General features: G+C 46.7%; 1 protein-coding gene across 2 annotated transcripts in view; it reads right to left on the bottom strand.

The window, feature by feature from the left end:
- The window catches only part of Nt5dc3 (5'-nucleotidase domain containing 3), a 50,943-nt gene extending 31,556 nt beyond the window's left edge, over positions 1 to 19,387 (bottom strand). Inside the window, exon 1 of one of the 2 annotated variants that reach the window (XM_028778049.1) lies at positions 19,186 to 19,387. In XM_028778049.1, coding sequence (XP_028633882.1) covers positions 19,186 to 19,387 — 202 coding nt within the window. Of the gene's footprint in view, positions 1 to 5,859; positions 5,943 to 19,185 lie in introns of those variants that run through there. The other variant, XM_028778050.1, reaches the window with a different exon arrangement.
- Positions 19,388 to 21,592: the final 2,205 nt, after the last annotated feature.

Genomic DNA, 21,592 nt, shown 5'->3' with positions numbered 1-21,592 from the left:
GAATGAGGGGAGGAGGAGGGGAGGAGGAAGAAGGGAAAAAGAGGGGAGGAAGAGAAGAAAAGGGGAGAAGAGGAGGAGGAAAAGGGGAGGAAGAGAGGAAGAAGGGAGAAGGGGAGGAGGAAGAGGGGAGGGAGAGAGGAAGATGGGAGGAGGAGGGGAAGAGGAAGAGAGGAGGAAGAAGAGGAGAGGAAGAGGGGAGAAGGAGGGGAGGAGGAAAGGAGGAGGAGGGAAGGAGGAGAGGAAGAGGAGAGGAAGAGGAGGAAAAGAAAGGTCACATCATAGGGACAGAAAGGAGACTGTGCCAGACGGCTAAGGAGGTGACTGTCACTGGGTCTAGAATTTCTTTCCAGGCAGTAGAAATATTCTCAATTTGATTGTGGTGATGGCCACAGCAGAACGCATTTCATGAATACACTAAGTCCATGGGGGGGGGGGGAGGGCTCCTGAAGTCCTCATGTGAGTTCAGAGGAATCCCCATCATATCAATGAGACTGTCACTGAGAAACAACATGTGCTATGGTGTCTCAAGAGATCAACATTTTAAAATATGTCTTGGTTATAGATTTTATAAGTATATATCATGAAATTGAAATATACCTCACTAACCAGAAAGAGACAGAGAGAGAAGCATCCTAACATTCAATGTATTGGCTACCAATGTTCTCATATACATCCTATAAGGATGACCTTACTGTACGCACAGACCTGGGTGGCAGTCTCCATAGTTCATATTCAACCACAAGCTCACATCACCTGAGACTCTGAGAATATGACCTCAGGCTACTATGTAAGACTTCACTACATGTATTACATATGTGTACCATAACCAACCTGACATGACTCATGTAATTTCTTCCTATTTAGTAACAACACCTTTGTGGTGAACAGATCACTTCTTTCAGCTGCCTTATTAGGGGTGAGATCACCCCACACACCATCAGGGCCCACCAGACACAAAAGCAGAAGTCTGCGCTGTTTTCTGCGGCAGGTCTCTCCGCCTGAGGGACTGCTATTACGTCACTTCCCTTCTTTCTTAAAGGGATTCCGAAAATTCCTTCTACAATTTCCATGGGTTCAAATGGACCCTTCGCAATCCAAGCTGCAAGGCAAGGGAGGGCTGAGGCTCAGTGGCAGAGTACGGGCTCAGCATGCACATGGCCATCTGATCCCCAGCACAGAAAACATACCATAAGATGAAATAGAGGGCTAGTGGTTTTAGTTCTGCACTGTGTTGGAATACTTTCCTATATTTATCTCCATAAAAAATAATTCATCTTTAACCATGGACTTTTAACAACCTATGATTTTTAACAAGACTAAATCCAGAAAGCAGAACGGCTGGCAATAGTGAATAGCAGAACCCCACGTCCACACTTGCCTCCCCTCTCACTACATCCAGACACCATAAAGATTGTCAGAACACCACAGACTCTGAAGACCGCGTCCCCACAGCCATGTTGGTAGCGTGTGGGGTGTGTGTGTGTGCTGTGGGGTGTGTGTGTGTGCTGTGGAGTGTGTGTGTGTGCTGGGGGTGTGTGTGTGTGTGCTGGGGGTGTGTGTGCTGTGGTATGTGTATACCTGCTATGGTGTTTGTATGTGCTGTGGTGTGTGTATACATGCTATGGTGTGTGTGTGTGTGTGTGTGTGTGTGTGTATATGTGTGTACGCTGTGGGGTGTGTGCTTTGGTAGGGGTGAGTGTGTATGCTGTGGGGTGTGTGTGTGTGTGTGCTTTGGTTGTGTGTGTGTGTATGTTGTGGGGTGTGCGCTTTGGTCAGGTGTGTGTATGCCCCTGCACCGCCCCCAATCAATCAATCAAATGTGAAACTTTACTTTTAAAAACAAAAACCTAACTAAATAAAACCAAGTCTGTCCATTACTATTTCTTTTTGACTATGAACCAAGGAGCTATCTGAGGGACAATGCCAACCTTATCAGACACATGACCAGACCCCCACCAGGGCAGAGTCCCAACCATAGCCCTGAAAGTTAGAGCCCTTGGGAAACCCAGCAAAAGTTAGAAAAACTTCACAGACCTGCAATCGGTACCAGATGGTTATCCCTGAGGTGTCTTCCCAAATACATCAAATTAAAATCCCACTTATACCCCACACAGTTCCAGGCCAGTGCTGGTGAAAGCTGAGAGAGAACAATTTTGCTCACACTGACATTTCTACAAAACCCCCCAACAAATGACACATTTTCATTAGTGTCCTTCGTTACTGCCTTGGGTTTCAGGATGAAGGTGGTGGTGGGTGGTTCTTTGTCTCATTCACAAGTGGCATAGCTCTGAGGACAGTAGGTAGAGTAATGTGAAGAAAATGCAAGGCAGACAGCTCATGGGAACTCATTCCAGGTGGGGAGAAGCCAGCTCTGTCCAGTCCTCGGGGTCTGATACCAGAGATCCCTGTTGTGTGACAAGGCCACTGTAGGTGATGCTATTTCCTGAGTATGACAGATTCACCCAGATGATGTAGGTGAGGCGGGATGGCTTATGGCGTGCCCCAAAGCTCCCCTTTCACAGATGACCTTCGTGTGGGACGCTCCGACAGCCTGCTTTAATTTAGGCTTATATTTAGAAAAGGCACTGGCAAGAAAGCCCTCTGCCTTCTCACGGCCTGAGTCAGTGTCCTGCAGCCCTGCAGAAAGAGGCAGTGCATGAGAAATGCCCCACAGGTCAGTGAGGTAGAGTCACCCAAGAGCTGGTCACCAATGGGCTGCCTATCGCATGAGGGTCACCATCTCCACACCTGGCTGTGTCACATGCTGTCTTCAACACAGGCATGGGGGAAGCATCAGAAGCCTGAAGGGACCTCAGCTCTCTTTAATGTGATGTCATGAACAGACTGCCTCTCCCAGTCACCCACGGGCTAACTGCAGAGGCAGACACGGGAGTAGGTGTAATGGAGCAAGTGAGTTCCTTTTGCACACAACAGAGACAGCAAGAGGTCCAAGGGCTGAAGGGAAGAGGAGCTCTGAGTGAACCACAGTGAGCTGGAAGCTGTGTCCCCCCGTAGATAGTATGGGGTACTAGGTGGGTTCTAGTTCTCTATCTGCTAACCCCACAAAGCACTGGGAAATGTGCCAGTGTATGATAAATAATCCCAGCACCTAGAAGTTTTGGGTGCGGGGCGGAGGTTCGGTCAGCCTGGGCTACACAGTGGCATAACCCTGTTTGAATAAAAAAGTTGCAGGCATTCTGTTTTTATTTGGGCTTGTGGTTTGTTTTTGTTTTTGTTTTTTTTACTGTATTATGATAAAATAACATTTAACAAAATTTACCACCTTAATTTTTTTGTTGTTCTATTTGGTTTTTTGGGGTTTTGTTGTTATTGTTTTGTTTGCTTGTTGTTTTGGGTTTGTTTGTTTGTTTGTTTGTTTGTTTGTTTGTTTTGAGACAGGGTTTCTCTGTGTAGCCCTGGCTGTGCTGGAACTCACTCTGTAGACCAGGCTGGCCGTAACTCACAGAGACCCGCCTGCCTCTGCCTCCTGAGTGCTGAGATTAAAGGCATGCACCGCCACTGCCCCCCATCCATCCTAATTATTTTGAAGTGTAATTCTGCAGCTCACCCTCTGGGGTCCCAACACCACCACCCAGCTCCAGAACTCTGTCTTGGAACACACACACACCACAGCCCCAGATAACCCCCCACTGCACGTCTAACCCCAACGGCAACACAGCTCTGTGTCTCCAAGAGGCTGGCTGCTCCTCAGCGTCTATCTCATACAAGCAGGGTCACCCAGCACCCGCCCTGCTCGTAGTGTCCTCCACGTGTCCATGGCGACGCACCCACCACGCCCTCCCCCTCCTCTTTCTTACTGCTACATTTACCTAACAGTGCCCACGTGGAGGTTGGAGAAAGACCCTCGGAAGTTGGTTCTCTTCTTCTACCATCCGGTCACCAGGCTCAGCGGCATGCACGCCTTCACCCACGGAGCCGTCTCACCAACCCTAATTTATATGCTCTGACAAACTTCCATACCGCTTTTCTCGGCAGCTGCACATTCTTCTGATTTGCTTTTTTAAGATTCCCCTCAAAATATCATTCATTGACTCAATTCTATCTTTACCGCTGACAGGAAAAGAAAATGAATGAAGGCACAATTCAGGTTGAGTCCAGTATCCTCCCTCTATTCAAGCTTCATTCCCTCTATCAAACCCCATGAAGGTCTGAGCTGGACAAGTGCAACTTCGGGCAACCTTGCTTGTTCCACTTCATATTCAGAAATGCTAACCCTCCATTAATAAAAAGCCTCCAGTAGGGCAGGGCTATCAGTGTCAGTCACGGAGCAAACACGGGAGAACGCCAAGTAGAAATCCATGGCCTGAGTGCCGGCAAGGGCTTTCCTCACATATTCAAAGGCAAGGTGACTGTCATTCAGCTATTGGGCAGGCAGCCTAGAGTCATAAAGGTTGACAAAGTGGGTACTATGGAGATGTGTCAGTAAAGTACCTGCCACTCAAGCTGGAAGACTGACCCCCCAACACACAACTGAAAAGCTGGGTGCAGGCATAACGGGTGCTTGAAATCCCAGTGCCATGTGCAAAGAGAGGGGTCGATCCCTGAAATTCAAGACTAATCTACCTGAACCAATGTGTCTCAGGCTCAGTGAGAGACTTTGTCTCAAAATGTAAGGTAGATCAAGGTCAAGGAAGACACTGAGTGTTGACCTCTGACCTCTGCATCAAGTACACATATACATGTCTCGAGCACCCACACAAACATGTACATGTAACAGGAGTGAGAGAGAGAGCAAGAGAGAGAGAGAGAGAGAAACGAGCAAGAGCAAGTCCATTCCTTCCTCTTGCCATTATTCCAGAAACCAGCTGGAAAGGTGCGTTTGACGAGAGGGTCCCATGCCACCAGGGACAAGCACTGAGCGGACTCCGGCTCTCTGTGCTCAGCCAGGGTGATTTCGCCATCTCAGACCTGTGCCTGACCAACTGGCCTCTCTTTCCAAGCACAGGGGCTAGGGGTGGAGTAAGGGAGGATGACTAATCTCCTCCCCTTTCCCCTCCCATTCCTAGTTCTGGCTGGCTTTGCTCAGCAGTTCAGGAGCAAACACAAGTGGCACCCATCACTTTGAAGGTCACACAGATGTGTCAGAGAAGCCTCAAGATAAAGAAGCTGGGAAGGCTAAGCCACCCCAAGGGTGTGGGCTGGCTTAGCATAAATAAAAACTGAGCTTTGAGTAGAGCCGTCTGTAAGAACAGACCAGGGCCTTCCATTCCTCCATTGCCAGCGCTGTGAGGAACCTGTCTCACTGAGCATGTCCCCTGAGGCCTCAGTATGATTCCCTTCCTGACTCCAGGGGCAAGTGCATGGCCAGACCAACACAGTGAGGAGTCTCGAGTAGGCACAGGATAGCCCCCTGCCTATCGGTCCTGCCAGCTGCACTTCTGAGTCTATTTGGTAATTTCAAGGAAGAAGCAATTTTTTTTTTCTTCCAACTTTGGGCCTAGAGAAGATAATTCTGGAGGGATTCTTACCAAGAAGCTGGAAAGAGTCAGAAGCAGGAGGGACCTCCCAGGGACATCTCCTCGGTGCCAGGACCTCACCATGCTGAGAGCAAGCACTATCAATGACATCCCAATAACACCATAAAATGTCTTCTCTCCATTCATTTTATTTCCGTGGTGCCAGGAATCCAACCTGCCCAGGGCTTCATGCCCCCAGACAAGCACTGTAACTCAGCTTCTTTTAAAAACGTGGGTTTTTTCCCTGCACTTTAAGTCACCTTAAGTTTTTAATGGCTTTTCAAGGACATTTCAGCTGCCCCAAAGTCTTTCTGCCTGAAATTCTAAATTTTTGCTCTACATTAAAGGTACTCCCCAACCTCTTAAAACTGTCCTTCCATACCTATTTCAACAGGACACGTGGTCTGCACTCTGTGTCTCTACCACACACCGCTGAGTCTGTGTCAAAGTCCACCGTTCCATGTGTGCTCGAGGAAGGTTTTCTCACACAGAATGTTGCAAAACATGCACCATGTAAAACAGAGTTTTTTAAAAAAATTAAGTATTAAAAGGACATAAAAATGTATGAATAGAACATAACTTTCCAAATAATGAATTTTTAAAAATCCAAAGAATATGTTGAAAAGGAAAGTATTGGCAGATTTACAAAGTAGGGGCATATTAGACAAAAAAAATAAAAAACAGAAGTATCCTTAATAAATGTTAAAGTCTATTAAAAAAGAAATAAAATAGCTAATTAATAAATTACAACCACCCTGAGTATTAAAAAAAAAAGTAAACAAAACCATTTGGACACCACGAACAGATCAGTGCCGATTGACATACACGGTTTTCTATGGGAAGCAGGTGATCCTTGGCAAAGAAATAAAGATAGACGCCATTTTATCCTGTCTGCATCTACAGATTTCTTGTTGCTAGTGCTGTCTGCTTTTGGTAAGGATGGAGTGAAAAACTGGAGCCAGGAGTTGGGGCTGGGGCTGGGGCTGGGGCAGGGATGGGGCTGGGACAGGGACTGGGCTGGGACAGGGACAGGGACAGGGCTGGGGCAGGGACGGGGCTGGGGCCTAGCACCTTCCTCCAAGCAGTTTCAGAACAGAAACCAGTATTTTGCAAACTTTCTGGAAGGTAGCTGGCCATCAGCACCAAGAGGATCATGGTCTTTGACCCACTCTCTCACTTTCCAGGATATCTATGCTAGGGAAATATATTCAGATACGGACAAAGACATCTACATGAAGATATTATTACAGTGCTTTTAGTAAAGCAAAAACTGGGAGACATGCTCATGTAAGCCATCTGAGCTCAGGAACCCAAAGCATATTATTAATAAGATATTACCAATGGGGAACTGGCACATGCTGGGCAAGTCTCAAGTTCAATTTGACAGAAGCCACAATCCCAGAAACATTATGATGACATTCTCCTGATGTAAAGTTATGATTTAACTTTATTTATGAATAAATTTATATAAATTATTTAGTCATGCCAGGCATGGTACTGCATGTTTGTAATTCCAGAACTGGGGAAGCTCAGGCAGAAGGACCAAGAGTTCCAGACTAGCCTGGACTATATGCGAGAGCCTGTTTTAAAATACCAAGGGCTGAGAATATAACACTGGGTAGAGTGCTTGCCTAGCATCAAGGGGTGACCTCGGGTTTGATCTCAGCACCACAAATAAAACAAAATTATTTAGCTATATTTTTTTTGGTTATATGCTAGACTTACGCTCTTTTCTAGGGAAGGAAGAAAAAGAATAAATTCAAAAAGCCTTGCAGAAGAAACAGGACCTTTTTCCTAGTGCATTTAGCAGTTACAAAAAGCAAACAGAGCCTCTTATTTTCCCAATACACCAGCCAGCTCTCTGTGGATCTCCACAGTGCTCAAAAGACCTTAGCAGGCAGTAATCACGTGTGTTTACACCCTGTATGAGGCACAGGTAAAACAGACACAGACTGAGCACAGTTCAGGATTCTAGTAGCTATGCCCCATCTACAGTGGGGGACAGAGGAATGACATAAGATTACTACTTCAAGTCACATATTTTATGGTATGCCATATATACTGGCATGAATGTAAGTGTTCCCAATTTACTTGAATGTAAGTATTTAAGTATTTAGTCCCCAGTGGGTGGCACTGACTGAAGAGGTTTGGGAGATGTGGCCTTGCTGGAGAAAGCATGTAGCTGGAGGTGGCTTTGAGATTTAAAAGCTTCACACCACCTCCAGTTCACTCTCTACTTGGTGCTTGTGGTTGGGATGCGATCCCTTGGCTTCTTGTTCCTGCACCATGACTCAGCCAGGCCTCCCCTTTAGGACAGATTCTTACCACTCTAAGCCAAAACAAACTCTTTTCTCTTTAAGTTGCCTTGGTCATGGTATTTCATCACAGTAACAGGAAAGTAATTAATGCACAATATATTTCTAAGATTTTTTTTTTTAATTTTTTGAGACATGGAGGTCTCTCCATGTAGTCCTGCCTGATTGAATTGGAACTGTGTAGATCAGGCTAGTCTCAAACTCACAGAGATCCACCTGCCTCTGCCTCCAAAGTGCTGAGATTAAAGATGTGACCCACTGTGGTGGTTTGAATATGCCTGGCCCAGGAAGTAGCACTATTAGGAGGTGTGACCTTGTTGGAGTATGTGTGTCACTGTGGGCTCAAGCTTAAGACCCTCATCCTAGCTGCCTGGAATCCAATCTTCCACTAGCAGCCTTCAGATGAAGATGTAGAACTCTCAGCTCCTCCTGTACAATGCCTGCCTGGATGCTGCCCTGTTCCCACGTTGATGATAATGGACTGAACCTCTGAACCTGTAAGCCAGTCCCAATTAAATGTTATCCTTATAAGACTTGCCTTGGTCATGGCGTCTATTCACAGCAGTAAAACTCTAAGACACCTACCAAACCTGGCCCAAAATATATTTCTACATTCCTAAGTCAACAAAAGATTTAAGATATAGATGTTCCTTGGCTTACAGGATAACACCCTACAGCCCATAGTAAGTTTTAAAATATTATAGTTGAAAATGCATTTGGCCTGTCAGAAGAGTAGCTCATTGGTAGGACACATGCAAAACCACTTGGAAGGTTTATAAGGTTTGAATCAATCCCCAGCACTGAGGGCTGGGAGCATTTAATAGATTTTTACCTACAGGAAGCCATAACTCAACCTAGCCTACACCCCAGTGTAGCCTGAGAACACTTGGGTTAGATTCCAACTAGAAAGATTACAACCCAACACAGCGCACTGTAGAGGAGGGCTTGTGTAGCCCAAACTCTCGGCTACAGATTGAGTGTTCCTGTCTCCATCCCTTCCTGAGCATCTCAACCCTTCTAAGAAATGACACTTTGACAGGACCAAAGCATTCACCCTCTAGCTTCTTCCAGGACAGTGCCCCAGCAGCTATAGTTGCCCACTGAAGGCAAGCAGACTCATGGTCCCTTCCACCTCTTGGCCTGGGTACTAGCCTCAAGACAAGCAAAACAGGCCAGAAGCCTTTCTTTACCTCTGCTTTGATTTCATAGCTTTACTGAGGTACAAACTGTGTGCAAGGAGCTGCACATCCAGCACGGAAGTCCAAAAAATCAAAGAGTCCCTCCTCCCAACCCTGCAGCTCTCCTTCCCTCTGCCCCTGCTATTCTGGGATCAGATTCCTATGCTCATCTCTGGAACTTTCTATAAATGAGGTCATCCGACAAGGTGTTTTTTATAACCTGGTTTTCCTACTTGCAAACCTAACAGAATGCTTGGCACCTACAGGCCTATTTGTCAGCACAGCACAGGGAATACAGCAAGGGTTATTACTTGGAAAGAAGAGTTATTAGTTAGAAAGCCCAGGTTGTCGGTGGGTGGAGGAAATCAGCCGGAATGTACAACGATGGCAGGGGACCCAAAGGGCTGGCTCTTCCAGGGGGGATGGACAATACAGGCGCCATTTATATGGCTTCTATTAATCCAAAGAGAAACTTTCGCCTTTCCAGCAAGATTCTGCATCATTTCCAGCAATCCATGACAAATAGAATTACTCATCTAAAAAGAAATTGCTAACGCACATGACATTTATACTACTCCCACTGAAAGTTAAAATTGTACCTTATTACTACTCTGTAATATCTGTGATTCCCACTGCTCCACAGAAACCCATCATACTTCCTCAGGCTCCGGAAATAAGAGCACACACAAGTGCACTGAGATGAGATTAAATATAATAATGGCTTGATGACAACCTAATCTTAAGGTAAGTCATTTAATAGAAACATAAAGCTAACTGCTCAAGAGAAAGGCACATTTAGCTTCAAGGGAAAAGGTTTCTTAGAAGAAACAGAGCGAAGAGGAAACCCTCTTGCCCCTAGGGCACTGAGACAGAAAAGGAAGGAGCATGGATGCCTTTCCATAGCCACACACTGGGGAACCTCACAGTCACCCCCTCAGTGACACAAGAATTCCAAAGGCAAATTCTGAGGACCCAAAAGCAGGGCAGGAGGTTTCCAGCTACCAAACCACTGAGTGTGGGCAAAAGCCAAGCACACAGTAGGTTCTTTGTAAACTTCCGTCTATTGTTTTTCTTACTCAGTCAGGTCAGTCTTTTACTCTCATTCAGTGGTCTCTTTCAGGGGATCTTTGATGCGGAGACACAGGCAAGGTTCCACAATGTCACCTTCAACCATCTGAAGCGTTCCCCTGATCTTTCAGAGACCTCAATTTAGGCCAAACAGGGACTTGTGGCTTCAACACAGAAAAGAATTTCAGTAATAGCCAGAGCTTGAGTTTTTATTGGAGGTATTTTAATACAGACTTCACACCTCCACTCTGGTGGCTCTCAAGTTACTTCTTGAAAGGTCCCCACAAAGAGGGGAGAGAGCGCAGACTGCACAGCAAACAGTGAACATCCTTGGCTGCTCGGGTAGGTCCTACTGTAATTGCAAGGTCCTCGTACGTGAAAATGGAAGCCAGGCAGGACCACGTGTCCAGGGAACGAGGATGTGTAAGGAGACTTCGATCAGCTTTTACCAATTTTGAAGATGGAAGGGGGTACAAAGAACACCAGAAGCTTCTAGAAGCTGAAAGGGCAAAGATGTATTCTTCCCCTGAGCTAGAAGAGGGGAATGCAGCCTTGCCAGCAGCTTGGCTTCAGCCCAGGAATCTGTTCCAGACCTGTGGGAGCGCAAATGTATGACTGGGGACAAGAGCCAAACACAGAGGCCAGCTGCTGCCCTCGCTCTCTTCACCCTCACGTATGGTGGCATTTCCCAGAGGCTTCGTGACGTCTGTACTACAGGTGACTGAATACAGAATCAACCGGAGAACCCAGGACTCTTCTAGTAATCTGCACATCACAGAAATTTGCAAAACTACAAAATCATGCTGATCCCCTAAGTTTTTTTATTTTGAAAAAGAAAATTTATTTTTAATAAAAATAAGCCGTGCTTGGCCAGGTGGTGGTAGCGCATACCTTGAATCCCAATACTCAGGAGGCAGAGGCGGGTAGATCTCTGAGCTAAAGGCCAGCCTGGTCTACAGAGTGAGTTCCCAGACAGCCAAACCTACACAGAGAAACCCTCTCCCCCAAATAAATAAATACGTAAATAAGCCATTTATGTTAACAGGTGACAATTTATTGTTCCATTAAACAAATCGCTAGGTATATTTTTTAAACTGCTCCATTTTAATTTCAATCCACCCACAAATATAATTCTATATAAAGAAAGTTTCCAAGATCTTCAAGAAGTTTTGTCGGCTGGGTCCCTGGAGAAATCGAAGAGACTGAACCACTAACCAAAGACCACTCAGGGGCTGGACCTAGGCCCCTCCACCTATGTAGCAGATGTGCAGCTTAGTCTTCATGTGAGTCCCCTAACAACTGGAGTACAGGCTGTCTCTGACTCAACTGCCTGAATTTGGATCCCCTTCCCCTAGCTGGACTGCCTAGTCTAGCCTCACTGAGAGAGGATGTGCTTAGTCCTGCTGCAACTTGGTGTGCCAAGATGGACTAGTACCCATGGGTGGGGGGCTTCCCCTTCTCTGAGGAGAGGGGGAGGGGTATGTGAGGGCAGGACTGAGAGAAAAAGAGAGAGGAGAGGCATAGCTGGGATGTAAAAAGTTCTAAAGGCAAAATGTTGGAAAAGAGCTGTCTTAGCTATACCTACCTCACCTACTATTTCAGTTACAGTAACTACCCCACTAATGATAATCACAAGAATTTGCTAAGGGGCTGGAGAGACAGCTCCAGTGGTTATGGACACCAACTGCTCTTACAGAGGACCAGGATTTGGTTCCCAGCACCCACATGGAGCTCAGAGCCATCTATAACTCCAACTCCAGGGGATCAGATGGCTTTCTCATGGCCTTGGCTGTCACCAGGCACATACATAGTGCATATACACACACACAGACAAACACCGATACACAGAAAATAAAACTACATCTTTTAAAAACATACTTGTTAAATCAGTAAGTCCTAAGTGGGTAAAAGCGATACACTCTGCGATTAAATGAGCTGCTTGCATATATTCAAAAAGCAAACACAAAAATGGGGCTGGAGAGATGGCTCAGCAGTTAAGAGCAACTTGCTGCTCATCCAGAGGACTCAGGTTCAAGCCCTAGCACCCACATGAAGGCTCACAACATCTACAACTAGAATCTTCTGGCATTCAATACTCTCTTCTGGCCCAAGTGCTGCTGGTACTGCAAGCCTGAGTCCACACCTGGCTTTATACAGATATAGGTACCACACCCAAGGCTTTGTGTACACAACACGAGTACTCTTCAGTAAGCAGACCCAAGGCTTTGTGTACACAACACGAGTACTCTTCAGTAAGCAGACCCAAGGCTTTGTGTACACAACACGAGTACTCTTCAGTAAGCAGACCCAAGGCTTTGTGTACACAACACGTGTACTCTTCAGTAAGCCGCAGCCTCAGCCCTGAACCCAGGTTTTACATCAACACTGCATCAATTCACTTAGCATGAAACACTTCCTCAAAATCACAATAAACCAAAAAGCTAGGCCAGAGAGACAGCTCAGCAGGTAAAGGCTTTTGTTGCCTAAGGCTGACAACATGAGTTCAACCACCCAGAACCCACATAAAGGCAGGAGTGAACCAACTCCCAAAGGCCATCCTTTGACCTCCACACAATAAATATAAAGTCTTTAAAAAAAAAAAGTCACCTAAAGTGAAGAACCAACTCACTAACTAGGAAGTTTTTCTGTAAAGCCCGGTCTCAACCAGCTATCCTCCCCCGACCCACTCTGTACTAGCTATAACATACCATGCAGTAGTTGACTTAATAAAATACGACCACGGTCTTCCAGGCACCAGCTAGTGTGTAGAAAACACACTGAAGGAAACAGTTCTTTAACCAACCAACACATGCTTTTAACATGTGGGAAATTATAAAGCTGTCAGAAAGTTTTTTTTCTCCTCCCTTCCCTTCTCTCCAACATATATGGTCAGTTCAGAAAGGACAGTGTGATTTCGCTGACCATGCATGAGTGCAGAAGGACTGCAGCCAGCACTGACCTTCGAAAGCATCTTATCTTACCAGCCAGTTACCCCAAGAGAGCCAGGCAATTCCCTGCACTGTGAAGCAGGCAGAGTGTACAACTCCCTGCACCCAGCACCAAGAGAAATGACCACACACCAAACTGTCACAGGGATGACATCTGAATGTCATTGTCTTTTTAAAGCAGCCATATACACAAACGGAGAATCAGAATAGCTTTGTATTCAGCCATTCAAAAGTTAGTAGCCTTAAAGGCAAGCAGACACCAAGTGGGACTGTCAGCAAAGGGTCCCAAGACTGCCACCCCACCTGCCGCAGGGAAAGGTAGAAAGTTACAATTAGGATGCTTGTCCAAGCCCTTCCCCTATCACTACTATGATGTCTGTGACCAGAGAACTAGCAGCAATATCCACCTAAACAAAGGACCATTTCTAAAGAACGGATTGTGCTACTTGTAATATGCCAAGGAAGGTACAAACACAATAGAAAAAACCTACATCTTACCATCCAGCTAAGAAATAAAAGCCCTCTTGCCATCCAGTGCTCTCTAGTCTCACCCTACCCAACACTTCCCTCACTTCAACTTATCATTCCTGTGTTACTCCAGACTTCTGCCTCCAGGCAGACTGAAATTTACAGCATTACTGTATCTAACACCACCTTTAATTAGCATCTATCTGCAATCTGAACCCAACACTTAGGGTGCTAGGGCAGGGGGATCATGAATTTGAAGCCAGCCTGTGATATGGAAAAAAAAAGAAACAACTCAACCTGTACCAAGAAGCTTGTCTGGATAGATACACACCTCTCTTTCCCTCCCTCCTTCCTTCCCTTCCCCCCTTCCTCCTTCCCTCTATCCCTCCCTCCTGTCCTCTCTCCCTCCCATGTCTGTGTGTGTGTGTGTGTGTCTGGTGTGCCTCAACTGAACTCACTGATACAGTTCCTCTAGGTAGCTAGCTTGATTCCAACACATGCCGTCTTTACAGTGGGTTTGGGGGGACCTGTTCTCCTGCTTACATGACAAGCTCTCTACCCACTGAACCATCTCTCCAATGTAACAATTCATCTGTAGCCTGGCTTTTGCTGCTGAGGGCCAAGATTCTCTGAAACCACTGTGAACAATCTACCATTTAATACATGGAATTAGGGTTGGGAATGTGGTTCAGTTGAGGGCACTTGCCTAGCACGCACAAAGCTCCAAGCTCAAGCCTCAGCACCGCATAAAACTAGCCATCAAGGAAATACTGTGATCCTAGCACAAAAAGGAGACAGGAAAACCAGGAGTTCAAGGTCATTCTTGGTTGCATTGAGAGTTCAAGACCAGCCAAGGCTGTAAGAAACCCAGAAAAAAAGAAAACAAAAAATATCTGGGGTTAATTTGTTCTTTCACTAAGGAATGTATCCTGAGAAGTGTAGAGAAGATGACAAAATAGTAACGGAGACTAAATGGTAATTTTGATACCAGCCTTTGAAGAAAAAAAAATAAATAAATTTTAAAAATCAGTATTTCTCAACTTTGGTGGCATTGACTCATTTGAGAAGCCTGTCTACAAACATTGCTGGGCTGGAGATCTTGTACAATGCTTACATAACATGGAAGCCCTGTGTTGGGTCCTCAACTCTGACAATCCAGCTAGGTGCAAACAAACACTGTCTATGCTGAGCTGTGTCAGCAGCAGCATCCATAATATGAGTCTTTTTACATGTTTGGAATAAAATAAACCAACCCAGTATTGGGGCATGAGGAGAGATGATTCAGGAAACCAATGAGATCACACATAAAATGGCTTGTGAGTGTACAACTGCCAAGTGTAATTTAATAGCGCAAACATGCCTATTTACCTAAGGACAGAGTACAAAGATTCTGCAGACTCTTAAACGGACTCCTACCTCCACATTCTACCGTTCTCAACTGCAGAAGAGAGCACATTTCCAGTTGGACCACGAAGCATCAGCCACTACTAGTAACATGCATTCTAACTAAACAAATTATTAGAAATTCCAAAGTACAGAACCCGAAATAGAGTTATTAACACAAAAATGGGACTTCAAGGTCAAATTGATCCCAGGAAGCAAGATACCAACATCCTTTCTCTTGGAGACACATGACTTTCAAAGCTAGTGCTGAAAAGCCCAGCTATTTAAAAAAAAAAAATAGAGAGAAAAGAAGAAAACCTTTCCCGTGGATCTTTTTTTCCCTAGTTCCATCTCTCAGAAGATTGTGGAAAAGTCTGAGCAATATGAATCTAATTTGAAAATGATCGAAGAGTATCTCACTAACCGACTGCAGCCCCTTGAGGAATCCATGGTGTCCTTACTTACTGTGGAGCACATTATGTATGGTGAGAATTATCTCTGTGTCCAGTGCTGACTTTGTACCTGTCTGCTTGCAACAATATTCCCTGCTAAGTAGCTAAGTCCTGTGTGTGTGTGCGTGTGTAAACGAGTGCAGTCGTTTGTGGGTGCATGCCCAGTGTGCACTGGTGCAGAGGCCAGAGGAGAACATCTGATATCCTCTACCACCCTGCCTTACTGCCTGCAGACAGTGTCTCTCACTGAACCCACAACTCTCTGGGCTTTTGTTTTATTTTTTGGTTCTTGTTTGTTTGTTTGTTTGTTTGTTTGTAGCAAACCTGTCTGGCCAGCAAGTCCCAATAATCCTCTGGTGTGTCTCCCCACCTGCTAGCTGGTGGCTCAGAGAGGCATCACTGTGCCCAGCTTTTATGTAGGTTCTGGGATCTAAAACTCAGGCCCCATGCTTGCAGGGAAGCTCTCTTACTAAGCCATCCCGCCAGCCTTCACAAATACCTTATTTCTGATGGATTATCAAATTCTTTCAACTCAGAACTTTGAATAAACCCTTCCACACCTCTGAATAAAGCCTGTAGCACAAAAACAATAACTCACAGCTTCCTTTCTTCCGCTATGACCTCACCAAAGGGGCACGGGTTCTAATGAGGCCAACTCTCAGATGAACTCCTTTGAAAAGAAAGAGAGGAAGATAATAGAGGGAAGGAGGGAAGAAAGGGAGGGAGAGAAGGAAGGAGGGAAGAAGGGAAAGAGGGAGGGAAGGAGAAAGGGAGAGAAAGGAAAGGGGCTCAGAACAGAACATGGCTGTAGGCTTTATAGAAACTACAAGTTTCTCTGTATATCCAAATCTGACTTGAAAATTTGTTTTTAATAAATTTCAATTAAAATGGAAAGAAACAGGGACTGGGGAAGAGTGCATTATAACAAAGCCTACAATTACACCCCTTGCCTGGCAGGCATTTGAAGGGCTAAGGGGATCAAGTGACAGAATATAAGATCCTTTTGTCAGAATCAAACAGTAGGAAAGTAAAACCATTTTATCCTCAGGGGATTACTGGGGGGGTGGGACTCCTGCACATACACACATACACACACACACACACACACAGTCAGTCAGTCAGTCAGTCATCTACACAGCTGTCAGTGGCTGACCCTTATCCCTCTAGCAGACTCCATATTCCTGTAAGGCCACTCCACAGTTTGGCGCAGGCAGGCAGGCAGGCAGACAGGCAAACGGCCTAGATTCACACCTGAGAATCAGCAACCTGAAAGCCCGCTGCTGGATACTCAGTGACGGCTCACATGGGCACGAGCATCAGCTGGAGGAAGGTACAGAAGATGAGGACCCAAATGAGACAAAGAAGGCAAAGCCAGATTAAAGTCCCTGAGTTTTCAGAGGTGACATAGAAACTACTTGTTAATGTGCAGAGGGGGCAGGGCATGGAAAGGGGACCTGTACACCATGAGCCAAGCCTGCAGCAAGGGGACCTGTACACCATGTACCTGCATTAGCAGCAGCATCTGCAGGGGATGGGCTCAGGCTAACAGATGCTATGTTAGGGCCAGGTGCAGTGGAGAAGGACTTTAATCTCAGAACCAGATAGAAGCAAATAGATCTCTGTGAGTTCCAGGACAGCTGGGGCTATACAGAAAGACCCTGTCTCTGAATGAATGAATGAATGAATGAATGAATGAATGAATGAATGAGTAGAAGGAGGAAGAAGAGAAGGAGGAGGAAAAGGAAGAAGACAAAGAGGACAAAGAAGGAGGAGGAGAAAGAGGAAGAAGAGGATGAGAAGGAGAAGAATGAAGAAGAGGTAGAAGAGGAGGAGGAGGAAGAGGAGAAAAAGAAGAGGAAGAAACACCAAACCATGTTATCCCCTTACTGCAACTAAGGGCCACAGAGGAAAAGACACAGCTTTTCATGTTCCAGACTTAGCACCCCAATCTGACACTCCCCAGGACAGATCTCTATCTACAACCCAGCACTGCTTCATTCAGAGAGGCTAACTGGGAGGGTGGGGGGACTCATTATACCATACCAAAACCCTGCCAAGTCGGTACTACCCACACCCCCATTTTCCAGATGAGTAAACAAGCTTCAGGACTTCTCTAGTTCTCACAGGCCGCAAGGGGTAAACCCTGTACAAAACTATCAGGATGGAAGAAATTTTACCTCTAGTTTCTTCTATAACTAAAGATGCAATTACCCTTCAATCTTTGGAGAATGGCTTTCCCCCCCACTCCACAGTGTAACTCCCTAAAAATATACAATTTTTTTTGTATGTTAGGTAAATGGTACTTTCCTTTTTATTGCTAAGTACTGTTCCATAGTAGGTACACACAAAAACACTGAATCATTTGTCCATAGTTCATTCCTCAAAAGGACATGTGTGGATTGTCCCAATCCCACAGCCAAGTGGGCATAAATATTGCATAGGGGTTTTTTGTATTCCATTCTCTCCATACATGTCAGACATTTTTTTAACTAAAAATATAGTAGAGCCAGGTGTAGTGGCATACACCTTTAATCCCAGCACTCAGGAAATAGGCAGGTGATCTCTCTGAGCTCGAGGCCAGTCAGGTCTACAGAGTGAGTTCTAAAATGGCCAGGACCACACAGAGAAACCCTGTCTTGAGGAAAAACAAAAGACAGGAGTAGTGAGTGGCTCATGTCTATAACTCCAGCACTTATTTGAAAGACTGAGGCAGGGGGATTGCTTCAAGTTTAAGGTTACCTTGAAACCCTGTCTCAAAAGATCAAAAAGAAAGAGGAAAAGCAAGAGGGAAGAGGAACAGGGCCCTGACACACATTTGCCAGGAATGGTGGCTCCCACCTGGAAAGATAAATAACACAGGAGACTCGTGACTTTAAGGCCTGGGATACACAGCCCCTCTCAAAACACTTGCCTGGCCAAAAACAATAAGCCACTCTTTCAAAGAAGTCTCCATTTGCCGACAACTCTGAATGTGCTGTGAAGATCATTCCAAGTGGGTTTTGTTTCACTTAAACAGACATGTGGCCAAAGATGCAAATGGAAATCCTATAAAATGTTCCCTCACCAACCCCCCTCCTCATGTACCACTCTCCCCAAACCCCGCCCCTCCCAAAATCAGTATTAAAAATCCCGAGTGTCCTCTGATAGCTTCAGTGGCTACGCTTCACTGGCCCATTACTCCAGGTTCCAAACGTTCGACTGCTAGGAAGACGCATAAAGCAACAGACAGGACAATGGATTCCCAACCCTGGGTCAAAACCAGTTTTTGTTTAGGCCCCTTGCTCGCCCTTCCTGTCTACATAATGGACATGACCCCCTCCTCCGGAGACTATGGGAGATTCAGGGACCATATCAATACCTAATACTATTATAATCTGGTTCCGCTCTCCATTCCTTCTCCGATTCCCTAACAGCCCAGCCAAGCTCATTCTTTGTTCACCTGACCACAAGTAATCCTCTCCCCCTCGCGGAGTGCCTTGGATAACCAGACCACCCTCCCCTTTCAAACAGAACATTTCACCTACTCCACCCTCCAAAAGCGAGACCAGATCAGGCTCCGAACCCAGTCGCCTGAGCTGGAGCCTGTCTAGGACAGCGCGGCAGCAAGCTGGTCTGCTACTAACATTCCCAGGGTGAATGACAACACCTAACGGTGTTTGGGGGAATGTCTTCCTACCGACGCCCTTGGAACCCTCGCGGCGGCCCAGAGCACTTCCGATGCACACTCCTGGTTTAACAATCCCCAGGTATGAAATAGCTTCCCCGGCGGGGGAAAGAGAAGCAAGAGTTGCGAAGTTTTAGAGTCGCCTCCCCCGCGGGAGCCGCGCGACAGCGGTAGGGTGCGGGAGGCCCGAGGGGTTCTCGAATGGGCGGTGCAAGCTGGGGCGCGCACTCACCCTCCGTGCTCCTCTTCGCCTCGTGGTAGCGCGCCCACAGGTAGCTCTTCATGTCCACGGCAGCCGGGGCAGCCGGGGCAGTGCACAGGCGCCGAGCGCAGCCGGCGCGCGGCCGTCCCCGAGCCACAGCCCCGCCGCCGCTCCGCAGCCCCGCCGCCGCCCTCGCCCCGGCCCCGCGGGCCGCCGCTGCCACCGTGGCCATGCTGCCACTAGACTGCCAGAGACACGGACAGCCGGCGTCGCGAGGCTCCCGGACGCACGCCGGCAATTCCTACGTCTGAGCAATTGGCGGCGCGGCCCAAGCACCACCCACTGCGGGGAGGAGCCTGGGCGGAGCCGGGGGCGAGGCTGAAGAGGTGGGCGGGGTCTAAAGGGAAGCGGGAGGCGGGGTCAAGGATTAGACTAGGCGCAGCGGGATGGGTGGGGCCTGGGCTGGGTCAGGGGCGGGGCCTAGTTGGAAAGAGGAATGCCCGGGCTGAGTAAAGAACAAGATCTAGAGACAGAAAGACTGGGACCATCTCGATTGCGTCAGAGGCAGAAGCAGGGGCCGAGTCTGAGGAGACAGAGCCGGGACCTGGGTTAGTCAGAGGCTGGATCAAGTGTGAGCCTGTGGAAATGGAGCTGGGACGGAATCTGAGTTGAGTCAGAGGCGGAGTCAAGGGCGAGGTCTTAGAGAATCCGGGTGGGGCGGGGCCGTAGCTGCCGGGGCTCAGCGCCCGTTATGCTGCGGTCACTTCCTGACCCGAGAGGCGTGGGGGTGGTGCTGAAGTCACACGGACTAGGATGATTCATCTCCAATCCTATCGCTGCCTGCAAGACTCTACCTTCCTCTTGCCTTCCGTGGCAGCCCCCAATTCTGATTGCACTGATGAGTGTATTCACTACGCATCTCTGGTCCTAGTCTCTGGAATGTGACCCACTCCGTGTCAATAGCTTCTGCAGGCATCTCCTGGATCCCAGGTGCCTCTTTGAGACAGTCCTGAGGCCCGGCTTGGGCCTATCCAAGAGTTACCCTTTAAAAAGTTGCTGGGCCGAGATCCCACACGAGGTCTAACTAAAGTCGTCTGCAAGATCCTGCCCCTGAAAACTGCAATAATGTACATTTCCTTTACAGTGCACTGCCTCTGGAAAGCCGGGTTCCCACCTTCAGAGAGGTCCTCTGGACCTGATTATCAGTCTCCAGCCCATCCTCACAGCAAGCTTGGTACCTGCTTCACTCACCTGCTTAACTGCACTTGTTCCATGCCCTGGAGCTTCACTAATAGCCAATAAACAGTAGTTGCCCTACCAAACGCCACTTCTGTATGCACTGAGTCAGACTTGGCTCCTGCAGGCCTTTCTATCACCCACCCAAGACCTGACAGAGACGCACTGGGCCCCAAGGAATTCCCCAAGTACCCCATGGTAGGGTACTTAGGGGGGTATAGTGTGAATGGCAGAAAGGATGAAACAGGGCACAATGTGAGACAACCCCCAAGCATTAGCGATTCTTAAATTGTAGGCTGGAGGAATCAGATGTTTTCATGGAAAAAGAGGACACCTGAGCTAGTTCCTGACAGATAATGAAAACCATTAATAGAAAGCGGCTGTGTATTTTATCATACACCTTTCCCAACTGTCTTGAAAGGAAAGTACCATGTCTCTCCTTTATCCATAGTGAAACCGAGGCATAACAGAGGTGAGATTGCTTGCCTAAAGCCCCAGAGCAGAGTCCCCTCTTCTGTTGGGTGGTAGGGATAAGGGTCGCTAGAAAGTAATTCTTAACTGTTACAGGTTAATATTTTAAGAATCACTGATAAAACGGGGGATGATAAAATGTGCAAATAGATATGGTATCAAATCCGTGGGCTCTGATGATTAAAGCTTCCTTTATGACTTGAGAACATGTCACCTCCTATCTTTCCTTATTTATTCTAATAAAAAGACTTGGTGATGACAATCATCATCAATTTACTTAGGTGAATTTTTAATTCAAAATATACTATAGAAATGTATCTTAAAATTGCGATTGGTAAGAGTGCTTCTATACATTTCCTTAGAGTATATGACTCTGCGGAATCAAGGTTGTCACACTCACCACAGAACTGCGGATCCCTTGAAACCTGCTCTTTGTAACTAAATCAGGTACAGCATTATAAGGGACTAAGGAAACAGAATCCCCAAACCTGGGTAGTGACCACTGCTGCAGAGTTAAAAGAAAATATCCGATGAAAAGAATCCAAAATGGGTACTAGGGAGATGGCTTGGTCTGTTAAGAGCTTGTGTGTACACGCCAGCACTGCTATAAAAATGCAGGCATGACAGCCTGTTCCTATGGCCTCAGCACAAAGAACCAGGAGACAAGACGATCCCAGGAGCTCACTGACTAGCCAGGCTAGTAGAATCCATGAGCTCCAGGTTCAGACCT

The sequence above is a fragment of the Grammomys surdaster genome, unplaced genomic scaffold, assembly GCF_004785775.1.
Source record: "Grammomys surdaster isolate TR1022 unplaced genomic scaffold, NIH_TR_1.0 322, whole genome shotgun sequence".
Classification (NCBI taxonomy): domain Eukaryota; kingdom Metazoa; phylum Chordata; class Mammalia; order Rodentia; family Muridae; genus Grammomys; species Grammomys surdaster.
This window is presented reverse-complemented; position numbering and strand designations above follow the sequence as displayed.